General features: G+C 33.6%; 2 protein-coding genes across 4 annotated transcripts in view; both read right to left on the bottom strand.

Annotated features, from left to right (window-relative positions):
* Positions 1-8833: 8833 nt before the first annotated feature.
* On the bottom strand, positions 8834-9586 carry LOC118182065 (histone-lysine N-methyltransferase SETMAR-like). Its single transcript, XM_035351346.2, has one exon. It carries the CDS (start codon positions 9584-9586, stop codon positions 8834-8836), a length of 753 nt encoding a protein of 250 aa, XP_035207237.2.
* Positions 9587-23160: 13574 nt separating this feature from the next.
* Positions 23161-27409, bottom strand: part of LOC118182064 (uncharacterized) — a 104860-nt gene continuing 100611 nt past the window's right edge. For all 3 annotated transcript variants that reach the window (XM_035351345.2, XM_085811986.1, XM_085811985.1), the window contains one exon: positions 23161-24227. In XM_035351345.2, the coding sequence (XP_035207236.2) occupies positions 24088-24227 (140 nt within the window). In that variant the 3' untranslated portion in view covers positions 23161-24087. The remainder of the gene's footprint in view (positions 24228-27409) is intronic.

Raw genomic sequence — 27409 nt, 5'->3', positions numbered from 1 at the left:
TAAGGCAAAATCTCAGACTCGGTTCCAGTGAAGCACTTTCGATGCGATTTTTCGTTCTTGATTTAATTTGTTTGAGAGCAGAAAAAGCACTTTCACACACATATGTACTGCCAAGCAGCGATAATATTTGCAAAAAGAATTTATGCAGTTTGGGAAAACGTTCTTTAGAAATCAGTTACTAGAAATGTTCTGTGAGATCACACTTTTTAGTCTGGTAGAATGGATGCGCCTGAAGATCACATATTTCCATTTGAAAGTCGCAAGGCACTTCACTTACTTTTATCTCCATGGGGTTGTTTAACAATGAAAGTTTTGTTTTTAGAGAGTCAAAATCCTCGAATCTGTTCAGGAACTCTTTCTTGATATCAGTAATTATTTCATGAAATATACTAAAATTTGTGTCATTTTCTTCTTTGAGCTGCTAACATAATGGTAAGTGAGCCGTATTGTTTGTCTCCAGTGCAATTTGCATTACATTAAATTTTTTGCGAAGTCTTCAATATGCCGATAAAGCTGGGATATGTATTTTTTTTCTGCTTTGTTGTTTCAAGTTTAAAGCATTTAAATGGGTTGTTAAATTAGTCAGAAAAGCAAGATTATTTAAAAAATTTTCCTGTGTTACTTGATAACTCATGCCCATCCAAATTGTTCACAAATTCAATAAATGCTTTGTGTCTCTGGGCTTTGCCTCCCCTTATTAAATTTATAATATTTACAACAGCTTTCATTGTTTGAGCCTTATAATTTTTATATTTATTATTTAAAGCAGTAAGAAGGGTCTTTCGTTTTTCCAAATGTAAAACTATTATTTTTTTCAAGTAAAGAAGGGCAAATGCCAACAAAATGAATAAGAGGGCCTAATCTAATGTAATATTAATAATTAGTAATTCCTGTCAATCATGCATATATGAGTAGCGTGTTAGCCGTAAATTTTGCGTAATATGCCTTCATCAGGATTGCCAAGTATACTACTCTCCTAGCCTTTTTGGAGCCATTTCTTACAGTCAGGACTTAAATTCTAAAATTAGAAGTGCCGGAAGCCTATGAAAAACCGTCAGGAAAGACGCGCAAAAATAAATAAATAAAATATCTAAAAAAATAACAAAACAATTAAAAAATAATTAATAACTAAAATAATGAAGTAATCAAAATTAATATTAAGAAATATCTGAAAGTTTTCAGATTTTAAATTACGTCCAAAGGGACGCTTTTTGACTTTTTGTGTGTCGCCTTTATTTATTAAATAGCATGTTTTTCGTACTTAAACCATAAAACTCAGTTCAAGAGCAATATCGCAAAATAATTTTAAAATGAGCTTATCTTTAGAATTTCCGATACACAGTTCCGCGCGCTGGAGATAAAAAGTTTTTCCCACGTAGAATGTTGCCACTACTCGCTTTTAAATCGTTTAAAGTTTTACAAAATAAGAAATACATAATAAAACAAATTCCTAATACCAAATTTGGGCATATTCTGATGGAAATGTACGTTATTTAAAATTGGATGGGCTCTAGGTACCGTTGTTTTATCACAATGCGAGAAACATGCATACATTTATGCAGATTCCTCACTATTTAATTTTTTCAAATGTAATACAGGCCGATAATATTGGATGGCAACAATTTGAAAAGTGACTCGGACATTTATAGTGAACCAACGCAAAATGCCAAAGCGAAAATAGTAGTCATTCAGGGCAAATTGCCCCTTTGGACTAATGAAATGGAAAGAGAGGAATAAAAATTTAATAATTTATTAAATTAATAATAAACAGTTAAAAATAAAGTAAAATAATTGACCTGCTCTTACTGGGAGCTCTGGTTGAATTATAAATTCACTCAAAAACTAAGAAACAGGTCTATTGGGCTGACTCTAACTGAAATTATACCCTGAATGTAAAATAAAGTGTACTATTTCAAAGGATTGTAGAATCAAAGAACATTGTTTTCCCAGTACACCAGTAAAAAAGTGTAAAACGGTTAAACCACAACTAATGAGAATAGAGACACTATTAAAAACTGAGTGTGAAAAGAAATTTTAAAAGAGATACTTAGATATGAAAAAATAAATAAATAAATCTGAAATGTTTCAAATTTTAAATTACGTCCAAAGGGGCGTTTTTTAACATTTTGTGTGTTACCTTTCTTTATTAAATATCATGTTCCTCGCACTTAAACCATAAGATCCAGTGCAACAGCAATATCGCAAAATAGTTTTAAAACGAGCATATCTTTAGAATTTCCGATACAGAGACTCACGCGCTGAAGATAAAAATGTTTTTTCTGCACAACGTTGCCATTGCTCGCTTTGAAATCCTTGAGTTTGTTAATCAAAAATTCGTCAAAGTTTTAAAAAGTAGGAAATCGATCATAAAACAAATTTCAAATTTCAAATTTGGTCTTCCACATGCTCATATTCGTTGGAGGATTACGTTATTCAAAATTCGATGACTCTATGTACCGTTATTTTATGACAATGTGAGAAATATACATACATTTACGCAGATTTTTCATTATTTAATTTCTTCAAATATAATGCAGGACTCTAACATTTTGTGGCAACAGTTTGAAAAGTGAACCGACATTTATCCGTCCGACGCAAAATGCCAAAACGAAAATAATAGTCTTTCGGGATTCAAATCCCTTTGGACTAAAAAGTCCAAAACCTTTCTGATCACGATTCTTTGCCAATACAATTCTAGCTGTGAAACAGAACATTACAGGGAGAAAACATTTTCTCCGAATCCGAGGATTAACTGAGAACAAAGCAGCTAGTGAATATGATCGTCGAACCGTATTGTGCTGTGCCGTTCCAAAAAGTCGTTAGGCGCTTTTTCTGCCTCAACACACTCTTATTGGAACGAAACTTTTAACCGCTTTCATAAATTCATTGCATTTCCTGAAAAATAAGTTTTTGATTTTGGGTGGGAACCTTTCTTAAAAACCTCAACCTCCGCCAAGGATTTGTTTTCAAGGAAAAGAAAGGCATCCATTCAGAAGTTAATTCAGAATTTCCAAAATTAATTTTTATTAGTCCAAAGGGATTTGAATCCCGAAGGACTATTAGTTTCGTTTTGGCATTTTGCGTCGGACTCATAAATGTCGGTTCACTTTTCAAACTGTTGCCACAAAATGTTAGAGTCCTGCATTATATTTGAAGAAATTAAATAATGAAAAATCTGCATAAATGTATGTATATTTCTCGTATTGTGATAAAACAACGGTACATAGAGTCATCGAATTTTGAATAACGTAATCCTCCAACGAATATGAGCATGTGGAAGACCAAATTTGAAATTTGAAATTTGTTTTATGATCGATTTCCTATTTTTTAAAACTTTGACGAATTTTTGATTAACAAACTCAAGGATTTCAAAGCGAGCAATGGCAACGTTGTGCAGAAAAAACATTTTAATCTCCAGCGCGTGAGTCTCTGTATCGGAAATTCTAAAGATAGGCTCGTTTTAAAACTATTTTGCGATATTGCTGTTGCACTGGATCTTATGGTTTAAGTGCGAGGAACATGATATTTAATAAAGAAAGGTAACACACAAACTGTTAAAAAACGCTCCTTTGGACGTAATTTAAAATCTGAAACATTTCAGATTTTTTTTTTCATTTTATTTCTAGAAAAAGTTTTCGAGATTAAAACAAGTTTAAGCTAAAAGTGTGGTTCCAGTCAAATAAAAGAATTTTCGAAGCCCTCTTATTAGGCCTCCGGTAAACTCCGGCTAAAATTACGATTTACCTCCAAAATCAAGAAGTTGGTACAATATAAGCTCTTGTTACAGTTGGCTCCCAAAGTAGAAATTAACAGGTAACTGGAAAGTGTCAAAAATATCATCAAATTTGCGCTACATACTTGCGTTTTTTTAGGCGCCAAGATGCTTCGTCTCAAGCTTTATAAAATCGTTCTCAGAGCACACGAGAGAATTTGAAGTAAAATACATTGATGAAGTAAGTCCCAGTTTAAACTATGTAAATGGAGAAACCGAGGCGCGAAACGTTAGACATCAAGAAAGATATCCTTGCGAAACATAAGCAAGCAACCGCTGCAGCTGTTATGATAACCCCCTCATGAGCTGCCCGTGTCAAACACTACGGTCTCAGTCCCTTCTTTACCCTATATTTTGGGATAATATTGTAGAGACATTAGGTATTTTTTGAAAGCAGGGGAGATGAAAAATTAACATTGCCATCATCAGGACTCGAACCACGAACCTCTCGAATACGCGCCGAGTGTGCTGAGCACTACACCACGAAGGCATGCTAAGAAGGTGGGAGAAATACCTTATAATATATTTTCGTATTAATTCCAAAATGTATTGTAGTGAAATGTGTGAAAATGTACGTAGTACGTTTCTATAATATAACATGAAATGCTTGCAAGAGACGAAGCTCTGCTGTAAAAAGAAGGTGATAACTCCAAACTGGCGATGATTTTGGCGACTAGTTTTTGTCACCAAATTTGGTAAGGAAAGGACCAAAAGCTTGGATGCAATTTCGCCACATTGCTGTCCCATCCCTGTATAACTATGATTGCGCAATTTGAGTACTTACAGCAAGATAGCGTCGTGAACTTAAGCAAACTATTTGTATTTGTCTAAACCCCTGAAGGGTGCCCTCATGGAGATCCAGGGAGTTGTTGCTTCTAGCCAGAGGAGGATGTTGTAGGTATACCCGCTTACCTCTGTTATCCACCAGAAATCCCCGGCCCCTTCACCAGTCACTTGTCTAACTATAACTGGTACTGGAATTGAATAACTCTAACTGATCCCTATGTGCAACTTTGAACGTATATGCCTTCTAGTAATTTCAACAATGAAGGTACCAGAGATTTATCGCCGGCTGTGGTAAATCTATAAAATACCGGAGAGAACCCTTTTTAGTTCATAGGTGAATTCAGAGTTTAGTTTTTAGTAGCTTGAAGTGGCGACTATTGGTTCCACTCTAGTTGAGAAAAGCTGTACGAGAACTTTTATGGGAAGTTCCAGAACTGTAAAGTGTTTCTTTTGGAAACTAAATTTTATTAAGCTATCATCAGTTATTCATGCATTCAATCGATTACGAACGCTTACGCAAGTAACAATATAATAAATAATAATGACAAAATATACATCTACTCCACATGCTCTCATTTGTACAAGCATAAAACTTTATACTCGTTTCCAAAGTGGAATGTTATTATATAATTTCAAACTTATTAATAATAAAATTAAAAAGTACTATGTCTTACTAATTTCGTGGTCATTTTGAGATAAAACACTTCAAACTGATTATTTATTATGGCATGCCTCAGATATTAAAAAAGGTATTTGCTTATTATTGGTACAATCACTTTGACTTTCTCTCTTTATTTGATCTTCAAAAAGTCATTAGACCATTAACCATTATTGTAATCATTAGTCTTCAGATTATATCATTAGGCTTTGTATCAAATACAATAAACCCCGTAACCCTGTCGCCATGATTACCTTTCTAAGATGAATACTTCTGATAGTATTTCTGCGTACATAAATAAACACTAGTATTGAATTTTACATCCCTAAGTCAATCATTACCAACGTCAGAGCGCGGTCGCCTTAGAAAGGATTATTTTTTTTTTTCCTGTTTAGTTCCGTTCAATAATAACGACGGCACGCAACTAGAATAAATAGTTTCCAGAATTTGCAAAGCTGTGCCTATATTTTTCTTCGACATTTAAAATAACATTCAGAATCCAATTCAATCTGATCAGGTTTTATAAAAGTACTAGCGGAAGAACCCGATGGCAGTTAAATTCGATGTAGAATAATGCATCTGACAACAGAAAGAACAATACCGCTGTAATCCTTCTCTAATAATAATGCAAAATATACCATTCATAGTCATACATTTTTCAGTCTGATGAGATATGGAGCCGACATAAAAAATTTCGATAGAAAAATAAATTAATTCTCTCTCATTATATCAGCAACAATGGCACGCAGTTTTTAATGAGTTTCGTATTTCTAATCAAATAGTCGTAAAAGCTTAAGTTTTATCCAAAATTTCACCTATATTCAATTTCAGTCGATTAAATGTGGCGAAAAGTGGATCTTAATTAATCAGAAATCAACAACGCGAACAAATAAACAAATACACAACCAGATATTCTTCCTTATATATATAGATTTTGTAAAACTTACAAATTTTTGATTAACAAACTCTACGATTTGAAAGCGAGCAGTTGCAACACTTTTCGAAATAAAGCATTTGTATCTCTAACGCGTGACACTGTTGCCATTCAGAAATATGAGCGCGAAAATTAATGTTTTCGGAGTTTTTAATTAATATCTCGGCTTTTTAAAGTCGTACGAAGATGGGAATCGCCGAAATGGCTTCCCACGAATTTTTAGAATTGTGAATAATGTATTTAACGTCTGGCAATGCTATTTTTATTTTATTGTAAATCTTAGAAATTTTTTATTAACAAACTCTACGATTTGAACCCGAGCAATGGCAACAGCTTTCGACATAAAGCAGATTTTCATCTCCAGCTTGCGAGACTGTTGCCACTCAGAAAAATGACCCTTTTTCGAGTTTTAATTAATATCTCTTATTTTAGCTTTTTTTTTTCTTTTTTTTTTTTTTTTTTTTTTTTTTTTTTTTTTTTTTTTTAAACGTGGACGCCGACCTTTACCAGGACCCAGAAAAGAATTGTAGAAAGTTTGACGATAGATATAGTAGTAAATGAGTTATTAGCCAATAAACACAGACTTTCTTCTTTATATATATAGATATGGTTATTTATAAGTTTTACCTAAAAAGAAAACAAAGCCTTATCTAGGATCTCCAGTTAACCTTCAATTAAGACAGAGTGAATTCATGCGTAATTAAGATTTTTCATTTTTCATTTGAAAAATTATTCGTATTGTTTTTCTGCTAGAGTAATAAGAGAGAAAGCCTTCCTTCATCCGTAAATGCTCTTGCCAGAGTACTTAAAATGTTAATAATCTTTAAACTAATTGATCCTTGCTATTATAAGAAATGGTTATTTTCTTTCAAGGATTTTTCCATTATTTAAATTTATATTTTGCAAGAGATATGATTTTTTTTTAATTTATCCATTTTTATAGTTGATGGTATAATATTTTAAAATATTCGTTAGCTTGCATTAGCAAGCTTTATTTAGTCAAACTCCATTATAACGAATTTTAAGGGACCGAAAATATGGTTCGTTATATCCGACGTCTCGCCATATCCTGTCTAATAAAGGGAAAATTTAGCATCTCCCTAAATGTTGTAAACATTTATTGATGAATCACCCAGAAAGACTGATTAGCATTGCCACATCTCTCAAAAAAGGTTAATATTAATTTTAATTAAAAAATACCAATTTTAATTTAATTACAATCATTATTACGTGCAGTTACTAAATTTGTTTTCCCTTTCTTTTTATTTTCGCCAGACTCTAATAACTTTGCGCAAAAAATTACGTAGGTGAGCTTAAAAGCGCTATAACTTAAGTATTTTTTGGTATTCTAATACCGTAAACAGGACGATTTTAACAGTTTTTTTAACTTTCTTGTACGAAGTAAGGGAGGTACCTCGAAACATTTCAGGTTTCAAATTTCAACGAAAATTTCAATTTTGACCGTTCCCGAATCCATTTTGACTACTTTTTTGCATGATGTTAGTACGTACTAACACAGCAAATCGTTTACTCCAGAATGGATTGTAAACTCGATTTTTTTTTCGTTGCGTCTGTACGTACGTGCGTACGTATGTATATCGTATAAGTCAAAAATGATTAGCAGGAGAACATTGGAATTTTGTATATGAAACTTCTATAATATCTAGTTGTGCATTTCGCTTTTTTATTGCATTGGCAGTACCCAACGCATCTATCAATATCTCTCTCTGTATATATATATATGTAATGTTTTCAGTAGATCGGCATTGGAAATGATGAAGCTTAGCAGTCTGGTCACATCAGAGTCCGGATGGGATCATGGCGGAGTGGAAAAACAGCAGACAGAAGAATTTAACTTTATAGCTCCATATCTTTATTCAGTGCAAAATGGCAGATCGTTATTCTTTCAGATTTTCCAAAAATTACATATCCATTAATAATTTAACTTAAAATAAAGTTAATGTAAGCCTTCGACGTCAAAACTATTCTAATAAAGGAAGAAGAGACAGAGTTATGGCAGCGATGGGAGGGAGCAGTCTCATGAAAAGTGGCGCGGACTTTTCACTTATAACAGCCGTTACGTAACATGCCCGAATGTTCTCGAAAGTACTGGTCTAGGAGGAAGATATTGAAATTGTGGAAAATTACTTAGAGGTTGTCTGTTCGCCTAGAGCAAAGCCACCGTATTTTTTATATTTTACATATATATATATATATATATATATATATTACACACACACACACACACACACATATATATATACAATGTACGTCCAGAAAGTAAGTTCCGTTTGGTAATAAAAGTCAATTGTGTACAGCTACATACAGAAAAGTTATTTATTGCACAAAATTCAACAACTCTTAAACTACTTTTCCACATAACTGCCGAAATATTGCAGGCATTTATCATAGCGTGGCACAAGTTTTTGTATACCTTCTTCATAGAAATTTGCCGCCTGTGTCTTCAACCAGTTGGAAACAGTTTCTTTCAGCTCGTCGTCATTGTTCAAGTGTTGACCACCAAGGAAAGACTTAAGATGTAAGAACAGATGAAAGTAGCTAGGAGCGAGGTCAGGGCTGTACGGAGGATGGTCAAACACGTCCCAGCCAAATCCCAGTAGGAGGTTTTTCGTCACATTTGCAGTGTGTGGTCGTGCGTTGTCGTGAAGAAAATCAACACCTTTTAACAGCAATCCTCGGCGCTTATTCTGTATTGCGCGGCGCAATTTCTGGATGTCTCGCAATAAGCATCTGCTCTGATTGTTTGACCACGTGGTAAGGAATCAATGAGTAAGATGCCTTTACAGTCCCAGTACACTGTGCACATCATTTTTCGAGGTGTCAAGATTTGCTTCGGCTTAACCTTTGCTGGGGATGAAGTGTGCCTCCATTCCATTGATTGCCGCTTACTTTCAGAGGTGTCGTAAGAAACCCAAGTTTCATCTCCTGTGACTATCTGTGTCAGAAATTCTTCGCCGCTTTCAGCATAACGGGTCAAAAACTGAAGTGCACTACCCATCCGTTTTGTTTTGTGTTGCTCAGTAAGAATCTTTGGTACCCAACGTGAGCAAAGTTTACGAAATTTCAGTTTTTCGGTAACAATTTCATGCATTAGTGATCGTGAAATTTGGGGAAATTCCATAGCGAGAGCGCTAAATGTAAACCTTCGGGTTTCATGGATCTTGTCATCAATCGCGTGAACCAATTCTTCTGTAACCAAAGATGGACGCCCACTTCGTTCTTCATTGTGCACATCACTACGTCCGTCATTGAACTTTCGAACCCATCTTCTCACCATTGAATCACCCATCGCTTTTGGTCCGTAAACATCGCAAATTTGCCGATAAATTTCACTAGGTTTCACTTTCCTCGCATTCAGAAAACGAATCACAGATCTGATTTCACAAGCGGCGGGATTTTCAATCAAGACCGACATTGTAAACAAGAACGACAAAGCGTACGTGACTGACAGCGATCTGCAAATGGCGCGCGTTTCTTCTCCTTGATACAGAGCGTCTACTGCGCATGTGCGGAACTGCGATCGCAGAGCTGCAGCGGAAATAAATTGAAACGGAACTTACTTTCTGAACGTGCCTCGTATATATATTGCATATATATATATATATATATATATATATATATGTAATAAAAACAAAGTCAGAAGTAACTGAAGAGCAGAAATTTTGGTTGTGTAGTGCGTCCATAATTACTAGGAAATCTGAGGCGAATGCAGATTAAATCTTCAGTTTTATTTTCAGCAACATATTGCGGCTACACACAAGTCGGCACATTTAATGTGCCTGTTCCAAAAGGCTTACATTTTTGATAATTTTGTAGCAAGAAAGCAGAGCAGACAGACAGCAGTGCAGTTAGGCCAAAGCGTGAAAAGCAAGTGCGTTGTGTTCAGGATGAGATCTCAAGTCAGACTGAATTAGTTTCGATTCTCAAAGCATTCTGATTGGATGGTTAATTTTGCTGTAAAATTATGATTGGCTGTTAAGAGTTTTATTTCCGTTTACTTCACCAGAATTATGTAAGATTCATATGACATAGATTTTTCTCGAAATGGCGCAGTGCAGAGAGGGGTTACTATTTTTAGAATAGAGAAGGCAGGTTGCTAATTTAATCTTTTACATATTCTTTTTCTTACATATAAATATATATGGTGTCTCAATAGCTCGTGTCCAAAATTAATATACTGGTCTGTCATACCATAATAAAGAAGATTTACATAGAAACTTGTATCCGAAAATGCTAATGGCGACAGCTAGATAGGAGAGCAGAAACTTATTTGTTAGATGTATAAATTTAAGACCTTTTATGTCAGCAGACGAAAATTTGTGGCAACAATTGCCATTTATTCATCGTAGCATAAATTTTAAGAGAAAGGAAAATGGAGCTGATGAGAGAGCATTATGGTGCTATGACTTTTATGATTTTAAAGTCTGACAAAACAAGAAAATTTCCTTCGACGTCTACAGTTAGCACATGGAAATGCATCTTACTCCTCTTAGAATTTCGTAAAGGTTGAAATTTCCTTCTGAATGAAGAACATATGGAAAAACCTATGTCAGCTGTAACAACAGAAAATATGCCGGACATACGTCAAACGTTATTTAAAGGATAAAAGCTATATCTACGAAATTATACAGAGTAAACTTAACATTGGATCCTCCGCTATTAATATTCGTAAAGAACTGCGTATAAAAAAATTATTCTACCATTCTTTTCTCATAAATTAACAGAACACCAAAGCTCGGAGCATGTCAGAATCGGTATAGAAACCCTAAAATTACTTTGATGGTAGATACCACATTAGTTCTAAAATCGTAACGGGTGATGAAATATACATAGTATTTTTTAACATTGTAACATGTCGAAAAATTAAAGTATGTATGTTTGAAGATGATCCCAAATCAATAATAGTAAAAAGATAGTGAGAGATGAAAAAGGTAATGTCGTTTTGTTCAGAAATGCAGGACTTATCAAAGCCACCAAATTAGAGTGACAGAAGGCGGCAATTACAGCTTACTGGTACACTGCTGAATGTCTTCCAGAAATTCTTCAAGAAGTGAAAATTAGAATGACAGAAGGCGGCAGTTACAGCTTATTGGTACACTGCTGAGTGTCTTCCAGAAATTCTCTCAAGAAGTGAAAATTACAGTGACAGAAGGCGGCAGTTACAGCTTACTGGTACACTGCTGAGTGTCTTCCAGAAATTCTTCAAGAAGTGAAATTTAGAGTTACAGCTTACTGGTACACTGCTGAGTGTCTTCCAGAAATTCTTCAAGAAGGGAAAATTAGAGTTACAGCTTACTGGTACACTGCTGAGTGTCTTCCAGAAATTCTTCAAGAAGTGAAAATCAGAGTGACAGAAAGCGGCAGTTACAGCTTACTGGTACACTGCTGAGTGTCTTCCAGAAATTCTTCAAGAAGTGAAATTTAGAGTTACAGCCTACTGGTACACTGCTGAGTGTCTTCAAGAAATTCTTCAAGAAGTGAAAATTAGAGTTACAGCTTACTGGTACACTGCTCAGTGTCTTCCAGAAATTCTTCAAGAAGTGAAAATTAGAGTTACTGCTTACTGGTACACTGCTCAGTGTTTTCCAGAAATTCTTCAGGAAGTGAAAATTAGAGTGACAGAAGTGAAAATTAGAGTTACAACCTACTGGTACACTGCTTTGCGTCTTCCAGAAATTCTTCAAGAAGTGAAAATTAGAGGACTAAGGTTTCATCCTGCTAATGTATTTTCTCATTCAGCGAGTCAAATGTCTTGGATAGAAATACAGTAAAGTAATATAACATCAACCTTATTCGCCGGATCTTGCTAAGTGTGAAAATTGGCTACTTTGTAATCTCAAACAAAATTTACACGACCATCGTTATCATTCCGAAGATCAGATGAAGGATGATATAAAAGCATATTTTTCATCGGTTCCACGAATTACATACCTCGAAGTATTTAATCTTCGGAAAATTCCACCTAGAAAAATGTATTCATGTTGGAGGGAACTACCTAGAACACTTCTAAGGTTTGGTTAGTTTTAGCTGCATCTCTAAAATTTCAGAGTGACTCTCGCATACGCAGACGCTCTTTTCCAAATTAGATTTGCTCATTTTTCAGACTAAACGTATCCGCACATGCATTTCAATCCATGCAATTTAAACAGAATAGCTAATTTGAATATCATTAAATGAATTATACCAAATGATTTTGGGGAATATTTGCTTAAGAGTGTGAATACCTCAAGGAATATTTTAAGAGTCAGGAACTGATTCGTATTTAAGTTATAAGGTATTTTCTCCCTCCTTTCTGCATACAGTCATGGTGTAATTGGAAGCACACTCGACGCGTATTTAAGAGGTTCGGAGTTTGAAACCCAGCGAGATCATTGAGAATTTCGTTGATTTGAAAAAAAAAATTAATGAAAAAATGGTATTATGGTAAAATTATGGTAATTAGTTATGGTAAAAAGAAAAAGGAAACATATACTGACTTGTTTATCTGCTGGTAGTCGATTTTGAAATAAACATTTTGAGACTTTAGCTGTTGGATTACTGTTAGAGGTTTGACTTAAGTGAAAAGATTTAATGAGAAAATAATATACCATGAAAGAATGTATTGAAAACTACCTTTTGCAGGATTCAAAATAAAGCCATAAAATCTCCTAAAATTGACATCAGTTGGAGAAGATTATAAAGGGCAGAAAATATTAAATAAAAAGAATAAAATAGCAAAGCGTGAATATTAAAACTTAACTTACGTCATAAGATTCTATTTTTTTTATTTATTTTTAAATATAGAACTTGGGAATTTTGAATGATTCATTTTCTTACCTCGTTCTTTACGTAAAAAATATTCTAGTGTCGTCTCAAAGTTGTCAGAAATTTCTGCAGCAGATAAAAAAAATTTTGAGAAGTGATATTATGGTTTTTTCAAAGAGAGAAACCTTCCATCATGTTGAAGAAGAGTATTGCGACTTTGGAATAACTGGCGTGTTTTTCTCTATAACTTCCGTGTGCATTTAATGCCATTTTTCTCCTTTCATGTAGCATTTGCGCATTGTGACTGTAAAAGATATCAATGCCAAAACCGAAGCCAACTATCGTTTGATTTATTGATCCCCAATTCACTGCCTCTGCAGCTAAAAATGCTTTTTTTTTCTCATCGTTCATAATTCGATGAATACATTTCTTATCATTCCCGAATTTTATATGTTTCTCAATACAATAATACCTGATGTTTGTAATGTTATAAACTATTTGTGGTATTCTTATGCACAGAAGTGAAATAAAATTTGTTTGTTCTTTCATAGCACTGAATTTTGCTACTTTTTACAATGGATTCAAAAGCACGATTCCTGCGGATTTTATTTTAAGATACTGGAAGAAAACGATAAAAGAATATAGTTTTTAGTATCAAAGATAATCTTTATTAGAAACTACATGCATTAATGGCAGTCTTTTTTTATTCTTTTTGACTAGGCATTCTATTCAAGCTTTTCTTCTATCATTCTTCTGTTATTCTTTTAATAATAACTGTAACCTTCATATAAGCCACGAAATACGTGATGTATAAGAATGTGTGTGCCATAATCATTATTATTGACAGTGTTCCATAAAAAAATTGCATCCTTACTCCGCAATATACACTGGTTATCATAAATTAAGGAAAAATAGCAAAAATTACGATTACTGAAAAAGTTACATGTAGAGTTTTATGAAACTTACCCACAATATACAACACATAGTAAGGTATCAAATAACATAAAAAGAAATTACCAGTCAATTATGGTAGTATAGAAATTAGCACATGTATAAAATGAACAAATCGAATGTGTCAGTTTGTTATAGGAAAAGTACATTCAATATGGAATATAATCGCATCTAGAAGCAATACAGCACATTCAGCGATGTGTGATGCTTTCAGTTATGCGGTCTATCAGTTCCATGGGAAGCGAGAGGTATTGCTCTTGCAAAGAAGTTGCAAGCTCGGCAAGTGTCTAAGGGGGTGGATTGAGAGCAGCTAGACGTCTCCCTAAAGCATCCCAAACGGGCTCTATAGGATTCAAGTCCGGGGATCGAGCTGGTCACTCCATGCGCATAATTGTTTCCTGTTAAAGTTAATTATATACGATGCGAGCCCTGTGTGGTCTTCCATTGTCGTCCTGTAACAGGAAAGCATCTACCTATTGCCCCGGCATATGGGCGCACATAAGCATCAAGGATGTCATCTCTATAAACATGAGCATTCACGGTTCCCCTTGGAAAAACATGGAGGTATGTGCGTCCACCCAAAGAGATGCCACCCGAAACACAGACACTGCCTCTTTCATATGCATCTCTTTTACGGATGTTTGACGGATGATAACGGATTCCAGGTTCTCTCCATATCAAATAACGCCTGTTATCGCATTCTAGACTAAACTTGGACTCATCTATAAAGAGAATAGCCCTCCTTTGCTCAGGTGTCCAGTGGACATATTGTCATACCCACTGCAAACTGTCCCTCCTATGGCGGGACTTGAGCGGCACACAAATGGTTGTTCGCGTCGCATACAGACCACCTTCGTGAAGCCTTCTACGCACAGTTGACGTTGACACGAACCTTCCGGTGGCTGCAGCAAGGGAGGATCCAAGAAGAGTCGGAGTAGTGGTTCTATTCCTGAGTGCACATAATGTCAAATATCGGTCATGGGCGCTCGTCGTAGCAATTGGCCGTTCTTGGCTGAACCTCCTACGTGCCGAATCTGTGATTTGAAATTGCCTCCAAAGTCTATGAACCACAGAAGGACTCACATTTAGCCGTCTGGCCACTTCTGTTTGACTTTATCTTGCCTCTAGTCTCCCAATGCCTTTCTATCGTAGTTCTGCAGGCAAATGATGCCTGGAGATCATTGCTACGAATTGGCTATCTCAGATTTCTGATGTCACTATCACAGTGAAATATGTGGGCTTGCTCTCAAACATGGACTTATATGCTCCTCGCAGATGACGTATTCCGAGTACAGCGCCACTAATTTGCATATTGGAGTTTTACTCAGCTACTCTTACTTGGCAACATATTCAAAGTTTACACGGTTTGGCTTATTTTTGAGGGAGTTATCGCTATTTTTGTGATTTTTCCTTAAATTATCTTAACCAGTGTATTTTAAACATGTTCGTGTCAAACAGGATTTTGATACTTATTTCTCAAATAGTGTGTTTTTAAACGGATACTACTCAGAGATATCTGTAGTTTAATCTGTAAGCTTGAATGTCATCAGATTTGGTAGAGGTACTAATGATGACATGTAAAAAGAGATTCCGGCGGAAAAAATTAGTTGCATAATTTTGCAATAGGAAAAACTGTGACACTGTTCCAGTGTACGCAGCAGAGAATTAAACAAATCAATAACAAAGAAGAAATTTCTGTGCAACATTCCTTTAAAACAGCAAACGAACTGCCCTAAATTGTTACAGAGATGATGTTTCAGCTCTCCTGTATCACACATTGCAACCTGTACACAACATTCCCAAAAGTAATATTATCACCATGAATGCTCAGCTTAGTGAGTTATATGTTGTCCTTTAAGGTCTTCAAGGTCGGGACTCCGCGAAGATAGACCTCGAACTGAAAACAACCTCCCAACCACATGGGATTAGACCTGCGGAGCCGGGTGGCCACTCAGGTGTAAAGAAGGGATTTATGATTCTTTCTTGGTGGAACAATAGCTGGATTTATAGACTAATGAGCGGTGGTGCTGTATAAAAACTGTATAAAAATACCTGGTACAACCCTCTGTAGAAGTTGTGCAATGATAAAGCTAGTCAGTACATAGAGTCTTGTAAAGAGATCGTTCCTGTCTGATGTAAGCTAGCGATTTAGAATATCCAACTGATGATGTTCAAGGATTTCGTTGCGTGTTCCTGTCTACGAAGTCCACTACTAACTGATATTGTGCTGGAAATGACGGCTTCCCTCTACGAACAATAACGAGCAGAATTTAAAAGTGTCAGAATCTGTGATAGGGCACGTTACATTGTAGAGTCATAAGGTTGATTGGAAGCAGGGAAGATGAAAAATATGCAACCGCCTTCGCCGGGAATCGCACCACGGACCTCTGGAATACCGGCCCAGCGTGCAGAACCACTACACCACGAAGGCACGCTAGGGAAAGGAGATTCATCTTCAGCCAGACCTTAGGTGTCTTATACTTCGGCATCGCATAAGTTTGTTTTACCTTCCAGATTTCTGAAGTCTGCTCATCTAAACACCCTTTATCTCCTCCTAGTTTGTACAGTTGATTAAGTAAATGGGAATTTTTGAATACAAATATTTATTCATGAATTTAGGATAAAGTCTGTATGTAGATTGTGACATTAATATGGTAATCTGTTGTATAGGTACTTGTATAAAAAAGTGAATATTTTTGTAGCTAGGATTATGTAGTTATTAAGGATTATGTTTTCTGTCCACGGTAGTACGTTTAAAGAATTGTAAATTGCGTTATGTTAATAGAACTTGAATTAATTACTTTAGGTTGTATTTAATTGTACAGATTTTGAAAGAAAGATTAAAATATTTCAAATTACGGTTCAAAGGTAATTAAACGATGGAAATGCATAAGCCAGGAACTGCCAAGTAGTCCTCCACGACCCTCAGGTGTTTAAAATACATTTTACACATTAAAAATGTAAGATGTAGCCTTCTCTGGTAACATACAGTTTAAATAAACCTACCTGAAAATCTGTATTGCGACTTCTCGTAAAGACTAGAAGATGAATACACAGAAGAAAGGTATACTCTTTTACTCAACGCAAATATTTACATATGGTACGGACTTACGTGCTTACAACTTCACCAGCCGCTTGTGGTGAGTAACTTTTATATTAATTTCAGATAATGTAACAAGCTAAATTTAAAGCTAAACTAGTAGTTTAAGACTACACAATTTAATTTAATGTAGCTGGTTGCCTCAGAAACCTGCACGATGAGATACTAAATTCGGAGGCAAGAATGCGAAGCCGAGATTCAAAATTCAAATAGCTAGTAGCAATAGCAGCGTGCGCGCTTAATAGCGAAAACACGCTCTGATTAGCCGCTTTGCTAATTCAGATTAAATTCACTCTAGTTCACCCTAATTCATTTACATACTGCGAAGGAAAAGCAAAGAAAATCAGAAAGAATAGGAAAGGCTAACAAAAGTAATCCTACAAAGGTAAAAAATATACGATTTGTTTCATATCTGTTGTACCGATTATATCTGGGTAGAACAACATTGCAGCCAAACTATTCTTGTTCTATGCATGCTACGTGTACTAAAATATCTTTATAATTATATTCAAAACAATGCATTTTATATTGTGATTATGCATTACAAATTATCTTCCTAAAATTGCTAAGAAATGATAAACACAAGTGACTGATTATGGTCCTATCAAGACCTGAACCAAATAGAAGAAAGGGAAATTAAATTTAGCATATTAAAATGTATGTTAGCGGTTTTTGTACATTTTAATAAGACAATTAATAAAGAATCTAATAAACAACTATAATTTGACAAAATTAAATTTATCTTATTTTGTTTCTGATATACATAAGGCAATATCGTGCATTTTTGCACGATAAAATGGCAGCTGTATTCCGTTTGCGAAAATTAAACTTTTAATTTAAATGCATTTTAACTAAACATTCTCCACGACAATGAGTCCGTATTTTATATAGTATATTAAATGTATTTAAGGAGTTCCGATATGTTGTTCAGAATATAAAAGAGTACCATAAATTTAATTGAAAAAGCACTGATATAAACAACTGCAATTGTTGTACAAATTGAAAAATAGTTTTAACGTTTAAACATAGATGGCAGCACCAAACATCTTGAGTTCATGCCTCATGATTTTTTTTTTTTTTTTTTTTTTTTTTTTTTTTTTTTTTTTTTTTGTAAAATAGACGACAACCTTTGATTTGGTCCCACGATCTTCATCCGAAAAGAATAAACGAATTAGTAATAATTGTTTTGAACGTCTCTTTCAATGATATTTTAATAACTCTGTAAACAATAATTTGTAATATATTTTTTCTGCTTTGTATGAAGCGAAAGAAGTGTAATAGAGAAAAATTTCAGGTATCATTTATAGCCGAAGGAAATATATATTTTGGCTGTTTGCAACCCATTTTTACTACTTTTTTTTAACGTGATATCTGAGATAGAAAGACTCTCTTTTTATAAAACGGATTGTAAAATGAAATAAAAGGAATTTTTTTCGTGACGTACGTATGTTTGTATCTCGCATATATACCCTATTTAAAACCAATGGTAAAACTATGGAATCTACAGAATCCATTGAACTCTCCGGCCGAAAGATATTTTCTAAACAACTCTCTTCTTCATTTAAGCAGCGTTTCTCATTCTGTGGTCTGCAGACCGCAAGTAGTGCCCGAAGCCAGCCTTTGTGATCCTTTTAGACTTCCAAAAAAGACCAAAAGTTAAATGGGTAAGCGCCACTGTAGCTGAAAATCTCAGAGTTTGGAAATTGCACGGGGCAATAATCTATCACTCTTTCCTCTTTATTTAATTTATTATATCCTTTCTTTAATTGTTCTCTATGCCTATTTTAAAATAAAGGAGTTTGAGATGAAATTTTGAGCAGAAATTTGTGAGTTATGTAAAGCAGAGGAATGTTTCATTTCCCATCTTAGAACTGCTTTTAGTAGAAAATGATATCGTTACTGGAAAAGAATTATACAATGGGCATATGTTCACATCTGGAATTTCTGAGGTCACAATCTGAAACTTATTCTCCAAACGGTAAATTTCGAATTTACCGTTTGGAATTTCGAAAACAACAGTTCATTGAACTGTCCAGTGACACTGCACTTAAAATGAAATTCCAAGCAGATGGTGTGTTTAATTTTTGGACCTCATTACCAATAAGAACAACAATAGTTAACTGCCCAATGGTGCTTTAAAACTTATAAAGCTGTTCACTCCTACATATCTGCCCGAGAAAGAATTTTTATGACTAACGCAAGGAAAGTACCAAAATCGAACTTAATGTATGAGCTGATTCCAAACTTGAGTGTATCAGCATACTTCTAAAGACAAAACAGCTATGCAAGATTCGGCAGGGTCATCCGTCGCATTAGTGTGAGTCTTAAGATTTATTTAATTTTTAGTTAAATAAAAGTCATCGAAATTCTAACAGCCTTAGATTATTAAAAATGAATAGATTTTTTTTTGTTCACTTAATTACTTATCAATGTCGATGTAATGAATTTTAATTTATTGCAGTTTAAAAATATAAGTCTACTGGTAGTAACATATGTTAATTTTCTTTCGAATAGGATAACAGTAAGGAACATTCTAATTAGTAAAGTAATCTTCGCTCGAAAAATGCTTGAGAACTGCTGCTATAAACTGCATAATGTTTATTTGTATGTTGCCAAATAAATTTTTTTTTAAAATAAATACCTGGAAATAAATTGTATTTTTAAAAAATATCTAAGACTAGGAAAGAAAATAATAAAGCATTTAAATGGCGTATTGATGGTGGAAAAGATACGAAGTGGTATCAAAACGTTTCGTGACTAGTTTTCTTTATCCATCATACCCGAGAACCTAATTTAAGTCACAGGTAATGATCGCCGATATGAAGGAAAGGTCATTCAAGCCACGCCGACGCGATGTTCCTTCTGCTTCTGGTCAGCAACCTGGTGACGAACTTAGCAACACAGCATTTGTTCTAATCACAGGTGATGGTTGCCTGGACTGTTGCGTATGACACAGCAACGATGGCAGCAGTGCTGTGGATTGTTCTACGACGATCTTCATGCAGAAGCTACCAAACGGTTTCGATATTTTCATATATGGTTCTGGTTGAAGTTCGTCCTGATGTCTCCTCATCCTCCAGTGATGATCTTCCTATCTTGAAGCGCGTGTGTCACTGAAAACACCTCGAAAGACTCATTGCAGCAACACCTTGCATTTTTTGAATTATGTCATGGCGGATTTGCCCAGTTTTACATAGAATTTCACGTTCGCTCTTTGTTCTACCTTGCTATCCATGATACAATCACAGATGTGGGAACGCACAGTTCGCGATATAGACAGGACGATGTCTCTTGGAACTCTGACTTATGAAGGTAGGTGCTATCTGTGTCTGTACCACGTGCACATTTCAAGAGCCTCCAGGACACCTGCAAGTCGAGAACATGCCTTCGGTCTCATGTTTATATAATGCAAATCCAAGTGCATGGTATTCATCTTTCTCTCATTTCAAGTGGAAGCTGTATGTAGAAAATGAAATCTACATGTATCTGAAATCCAATAGGTGTATAACATCATCTTGTGCCAAAAATGTTAGTTTATAAAACATTCCAATACTCTGAGGCAAATGCATAATGGGCAAGGGTGAATAAGAAAATGCTGTGTTTTAGTGTATTCGTGTGCCAGAGGGAAGTGAGTGCACTTCTTGCTGACATGTTTGCATGATAGTCGGTATGAAAGGGTTAAAGTATACTATCTGTTAGCATGTTACAGAACTAATATCGAAACCTTTTTATACCATCTCGTATCAACTAAATAAAATACAGGGTTTTCATTTGTATGACATCACTGATTCCTAATTTGTTTAAAAGCAGCTACTACCTTGTTTCTTCGTTTCTCCCACCTGTATAAGTAAGCGACGCCAGCGTTGGCAAGAACCTAACCTTATTTGTCTACTGACTTAGGTAATGTATGAGAGTGAGACTGCAGAGTAATCATCGCTCGTATCCATCCAGTCACAGCGTCTACATATTCTTTGAGTGACCCAGTATTTAAAGTCAAAACTTATCGTCTGTTCAATTTTAAGAGGATGATAATGTGCGTAACTGCTTAGATAGTCATATTTTCCATATCGTATTCTTTGTCGTAAATATGATATAGATAATTCCTGCATATTTGTTGGAAATGAAATATTTTGAAACGCCCTTGAACTTGCATGTTCTTTCACAGACAAAAATGTATTCAAATTGTTACATAAAACTGAAAGCTCAATCACATTTTCTTCCAGCCTCGTCACGATCACTCTGACGAATCATGATTCACTTTTATAACCACCTTACTTCTTTCTTAAGCTAAAAATGCTACTAATGTAGCAGCTCTTGAAACACGAAATGTGAAGATTCTTTCTTGAAAATCTAACTTTCATTTAAATGGAAAATTCCGGTATTTTTTTATCCCTTTTCAAATATTTTAAGACCCATATTTGTAAAATCGTACTCCCCAAGTTTCATTTCAGAAACAAAATTTCAATATGTAATTAAGAATATGTATATATTATACCTATTTTTACACTAAACTAACAAAATCTGTTAACAAAATCTGTTGTGTTTAAAAATTAAGCATATATCAGAAAACTTTCAATATTTTTAACAATTTTTATTATGATTTATATACAAACATCAGCAACAGTATTTATTATGTCAATAAATTATACATCAAGAAGCTGCATACTTTAAATGAAGCTATGAGTGCAGGTTTTTTGCATGAAAATTACACATACATAACAATAAATAAAAAAAAATCCATTCAAATTAGATTAATACAGTGCATAAAACAAATCGAAATCCTAATCATATGAACATCAAATACTGGTTATGCCAATTTTCCCAACAATCTTATTTTGTCGCAGCAAGTTTAATTTCTAAAATACTTGTATATTTCGATAAAGTGAAAGCAAGTAAGTTAAGTACTGCTCCCATTTTAACATATAAGTACTTTATAGAGAAATGCTCTTTTCTCCCCTTTACAACAAAAATAGAAATGAAACAGAATTTTGACATGTTACCGTAACATGTTACCGTACAGAATTTTGACATGTAAAAAGAGATGTGTCAGAAATTTTTTAAACATACATTGTTTTAATTGCCTTTAGTTTATTCAACAGAATAGAATTCAACTTTAGAATGTTTATTCAACAGTAAATTTTAAAGGAAAATGAATTTCGAAGATGATTAATGAATTTTGGAGTATTTTAAAAAAGAATTAAACCCCGTTTTCAGAGAGCGTAAAAGTTTGACTTCACACAGTGTTTGAGCATAAATGTTTTATTCTCTCAAATTGTTAAGGTTTTTATTCAATGATTAAGTCTTATTTATTTTTAATGATTAAGTCTTATATACTTTTTAATGATTAAGTCTTATATATGTTTCAATGGTTAAGTCTTATATGTTTTTTAATGATTAAGTCTTATATATTTTTACTGATTAAGTCTTATATATATAAAAAAATCGAAATCGAGTCAATGGCTAGGCGGCAATTAGTAGCCAACCGCTACTTTAACCGTCTCTGTTGGTAAATTGCCCTAAGGCGTTGGTACTTAAGTTTTTAATTAAGGCGATTTACGCCGCGCCAACTAGGCGAAACTTGTCAAATTTTTGTGAAATCTTATATATATATATATATATATATATACGGATTGAAGCACAAATACGTATGGAATATAAACATTACATTAGACTCATTATCAAGATTCAATATATCAAGATTCAATAATTAACGCAAAATGCTAAAGGTACTTTAAATCTGTTTAATGTATATCATAGTAACATTTGAAAAGAAAGTTTACTGCCTTTGAAACTCCTCATTTGACGGTTGAGTTCCGCTCCCATTTGTGGTCGTTGCTACAGAGAATCTTACACCCTTTATTAATAAGACTTTTCCTTTTACGACCAGTGTCGTAACTAGCAGCGAGAATTCAGCTTTACTTCCCTTTGTGTCAATACTGAAGAATTCCTCAATAAAATCTTCTAAATATTTCAGTGAAAACATCCTAAGGACTTCATTTATACGACCACGTTTGTCCCGTAATTCTATTTCGCTTGTTATAACAATCATATTCTCCAGCTACAGGGATAATGTATTTATTCTCGCTTCATTAAGCATTTCTTTTTTTAAATCGTTAAAATATGAAACCATAATTTAACAATATCGAAACATCTATTATAACAGGGGAACATATGATAGGCAACAAAGAAGAATCGGATAATGAAGAAGAAATTAACCAAATAAAACATATTAAATGTTGAAAATAGTGAGATAAATGGAAACTTTCTTCTACAGAGCATCGGTGTTTTCATTTATTTGTATGTCAATATTAGGTAATTTATAATTCTTTTAAAACTATATGTGCTTGTTCTGATTATGTAAAACAGTTAATGTGAGCCGTATTATGTTTACCTGATAATGAAATGTGATGACTGATTTTTTCCCCTTGATGATAAAAGTGTAATGAATGAAATCTGAATATAGTTATTTAACAATATATGTTTTCTTGCTACATATTCCGCATATCGATAAAAGATGAATTTAAATCACCGGTGTTCTTGTAATATTAAAATGTTTGATTTCATATCATATTATAGATCACTTGTGTAAGCACTTACGTTAAATCATTTCAACAGATGTAAACAAATATGTTCCTTGCACATAAAACCGAATTTGAAAAGCTGATATTTTCTGTAGTTCGGAGGATTTGATTTCTTTGTCTGCTGTACTGTTAGTCCATTTATGTTTCATATAACGGCTTAAATGAAAAGATTCAGTCTTCACAATACACTGCCCTTCTACATCCCCCCTTTTCAACTAGAAATTGAAATACTAAATCCGAAAGAGCTACTACTCAATGCCTAATCCACCACATTTTGGTTATTAATGCGTTAAGCAAAAGCGCATGGATCTAATACCCTCCGAATAATAGGCAAAAGAAGTTCCGGCTTAAACTACTAATTCCACTACTTCAAATTGATCAAAGCCATAGTGATCAAATCTGACTGATAAGCGAAGTAAATGTGTGATACCCTTAAGAAAAATGACACGTAAAAATATCACAAATCGTGACTATATACAAGAAAAGTTTGGGAATGAAAGTTTGGGATTTTTCTTTCTCTGCTGGATGTTAAAAATTTCCTTAACCAAATAACTTGACACGTATAGGAAGTTTTCTGAAGTTAAGTTGGTAAGTTATAGCAAGCTGTTTCTTGGGCACATTCATTTCACATGAATTCGTGCATGGTTGTTGCTGCTGCTGCTGTTGTTGCTGGCCACCACCTAGATTGGGGAAAAAATTAAAGATAATATTCAATTAAAAACAGCAAAATCTTTAAACTACAATAACATAGGTATGCTGAGAAGAAATGAGTAATAGTAAGAGTAATCTTCTCTACATATAATAAAAGAAAGAGTCTGTCTGTGTGTGTGTCTTTCGTTCGCGCTGCGCGTAAGATAATAGACCCACGACTACGAAATTTGGTACATAGGTGCATCTAGACAAGAGCCAGTGCACCTCGAAGCAATTTTTTCGAAATTCGAAATAGAATTTTTTTATTTTATGTTTGTGACGAAATCAGACATAATGGGCTATAGGAAAGCGAGATTTTACTCTACACACTCCATTTTCACATCGTCATGAAACGTAGGCACTTAGCTATTTTACGAACTTAAAATAAATTTCGTGTTTCAATAAATCGATTCAATACGAATTTATTTAACAAAGGGAGCTTAACACCTTTTAAACTGGATTTTTTTCTAAAAAAGTTTATTTTTAAAAATGTACAGTTTATTTTTCTTTGATTTTTGGACACGTTAAACTTTCATCCTTGCGACTGCTTTCACAAAAGGAGTTTTGGAAAAATGATAATATTTTGTATTTTAAAAGAATTTTTTAAATGAAGCTTCCGAATACACTTCTCACATCTTTAAAAATGTGATTTTGGCAACAGTTTACCTGTCTTATTGTTGTTGATAGATTTTTGATGAAATCGCATCATTTTGAATAGTTTCATTCTTTTAGAAATATGGGTTTGGCAACAATTTTTCATCGTATTTCTGTCACTGTTTTTAAGAGATTGACATATTTCATTTTCATATATATATATATATATATATATATATGATACATTTTTATTGATTTTTTTAATAAAGTTATTTTGCAGAGTAAAATTCTGCGCGAAATTTTATGTATTTGAGTTGCTTTCATGTTATTTTTTGCTTATTTCACTGTTTGTAAGATATTGAAAAGTTCTGCATGATTTTGTTTCTTCAACGGAATGTTGATTAATTTTTTATTAGAATAATTAATATTTGTATTAAGGGATATAGCTTATTTCATTGTAATTTTTTTCTCTTGAAAATATATAAGATAAAATATCATTAATTATACTTTGCTTTTCAGAATTTTTTGTTTTTTGTATTCTTTTATGTTATTTATTGCTCATTTCGCTGTTTTTAAGGATATTGAAAAGTTTTGAGGGGTATCTTTTAGGAAACAAAGTTCTTAACCTCCTTTATACTATTTGAGTTCTTAAGATTTTGCAAAGGGAAGTTGTTTAATTTTCTTTATTAGGGTAATTGATATTTGTGTTAAGGAATATTGCTTGTTTCATTGTAATTTTGTTATACGAAATAACTTTTTTTTTATGAAGTTGTTCTGCAGAGTAAAATTCTAAGCAGTTTTTAAATTTAATGTTGGTGTTCCCTTCAGCCATTTTTCCGGTACATTTAAAAGCCAGACGAAGGCTGGCAGTGAAGCTGCTAGTAATAATAATAATTCAAGGTAATAGAGGTAATGAAAAACGAAAATCTAAAAGCGTTTAAATTTTAACTTTGCACCAAAGATGTTAAAATTCGTATGCCGTCGTTAAGCTCTCAGTTTACCAATCTGCTATTAGACTCACTTTTACTAACATAATTTTTCTGTCTTTTTAACTTTAATTTTAAACATAGTTTTCTCTGCAATTATGCCATATAAAATTCAACAACGTTATCACGAAGTTCTTAAAAGCAGTGTATTTTTAGAATCTCCGCCAGAGTGATAAGCGCTGCCATACATTTTGGTATTTTTTTCAGTCTTTCCTTAGTTCATTTTATCAATTTTCAGTTTTTTTTAACAAGATGATTTACGTAAACTTTTTATTATATTTCTAAGTTTATTATTAAACACCACTTTCTTCACATTTCCCGCACATAAAATACAACAGAAAAATCACAGTTTTTATCAGCATGTTTACCGAAATAGTATTAAGTATTGTCATAACTGTTTTTTTTTTCTCTTTTCCCAGTTCATCATATACATGTTCAGTTTTCTTAGTAGATGATTTATACATTTTTGTATTTTTATTATTAACTAGCCACTACGTGGCCAGCCTTCGTCTGGCTTTTAAATACACCGAGAAAATGCCAAAGGGAACACCAAACATTCAATTTAAAAACTGCACAGAATTTTACTCGGCAGAACAACTTTACCCCCCTCTAAAAAAAAAAAGACTCAAATTTCAATAAAAATGTATTAGTACATATAAAAAATTACAAAGAAATAAGCAATATCCCTTAATACAAATATTAAATATCCTAATAAATAAATGAACCAACTTCCCGTTGCCTTCTCTCAACAAACTTCCAGTATCCAAGAGAAACATTAAATTTAAAAACTGCACAGAATTATCGCCCTCATTTTTGCAAGTGGCAACAGTGCTGATTTTAAACAGTCAGCAGTCCAGTATACAATTGAAAGAAAAACTGTTGCCAAAACTACATTTCTAAAAGAATGAAACTATTCCAAATGATGCGATAAAATCGAAAAAATAAAATTAAAAAAAAATCTGATTCGAATTTTGAAAAAAAAAATCGCTTTGAGGTGCACTGGCTCTTGTCTAGATGCATCTATGTACCAAATTTCGTAACCGTGGGTATATTAGCTTACGCGCAACACGAAAGAAAGACACACACACACAGACAAACTCTTTCAAGTAGAGATTTTTTTTGTCTTTTTAATAACTGTTTATCAAACATCATTTTCTTTGTAATTAGATAGAACTGTACAGAAAATCACAAAATATATAAAAACATTGTATCTTTAGAATGCCTACAAACTATTACGTTTTTGCCATATATTTTTTTATATTCTCTGTAGTATTGATTTAAAAATAATACATCTGCTTGGTGGCAACATCCTTTTATTTAAAAAGGGATACTAGCAAAAAACATTAGATCGAGATTAATAACACCTCTGATGTTAATAATAAAAATATTTATAAACAATAAAATGTTTTCGCATTTTTATATTTATGAAATCCATTCGATCATACATTTCTCTAAAATATTTTTATTATTTATCTCTACACCTGCTAATTCAGTTGTTTGTTGTAGCTTTGCAATAAAATTCTCTAAACTGAAAACATTCAGCAAAGAAGTGTAATTTTTCAAAGTGTTCAAATTTGCAAATTTAGTGTTAG

The sequence above is a fragment of the Stegodyphus dumicola genome, chromosome 2 (assembly GCF_044657685.1).
Source record: "Stegodyphus dumicola isolate Sdum_Otavi_A_Nest chromosome 2, ASM4465768v1".
Taxonomy (NCBI): domain Eukaryota; kingdom Metazoa; phylum Arthropoda; class Arachnida; order Araneae; family Eresidae; genus Stegodyphus; species Stegodyphus dumicola.
This window is presented reverse-complemented; position numbering and strand designations above follow the sequence as displayed.

Excerpts from the sequence above, each read along its gene's own strand:
- LOC118182065 (XM_035351346.2), bottom strand. The coding sequence starts at position 9,586 with ATGTCGGTCTTGATTGAAAATCCCGCCGCTTGTGAAATCAGATCTGTG.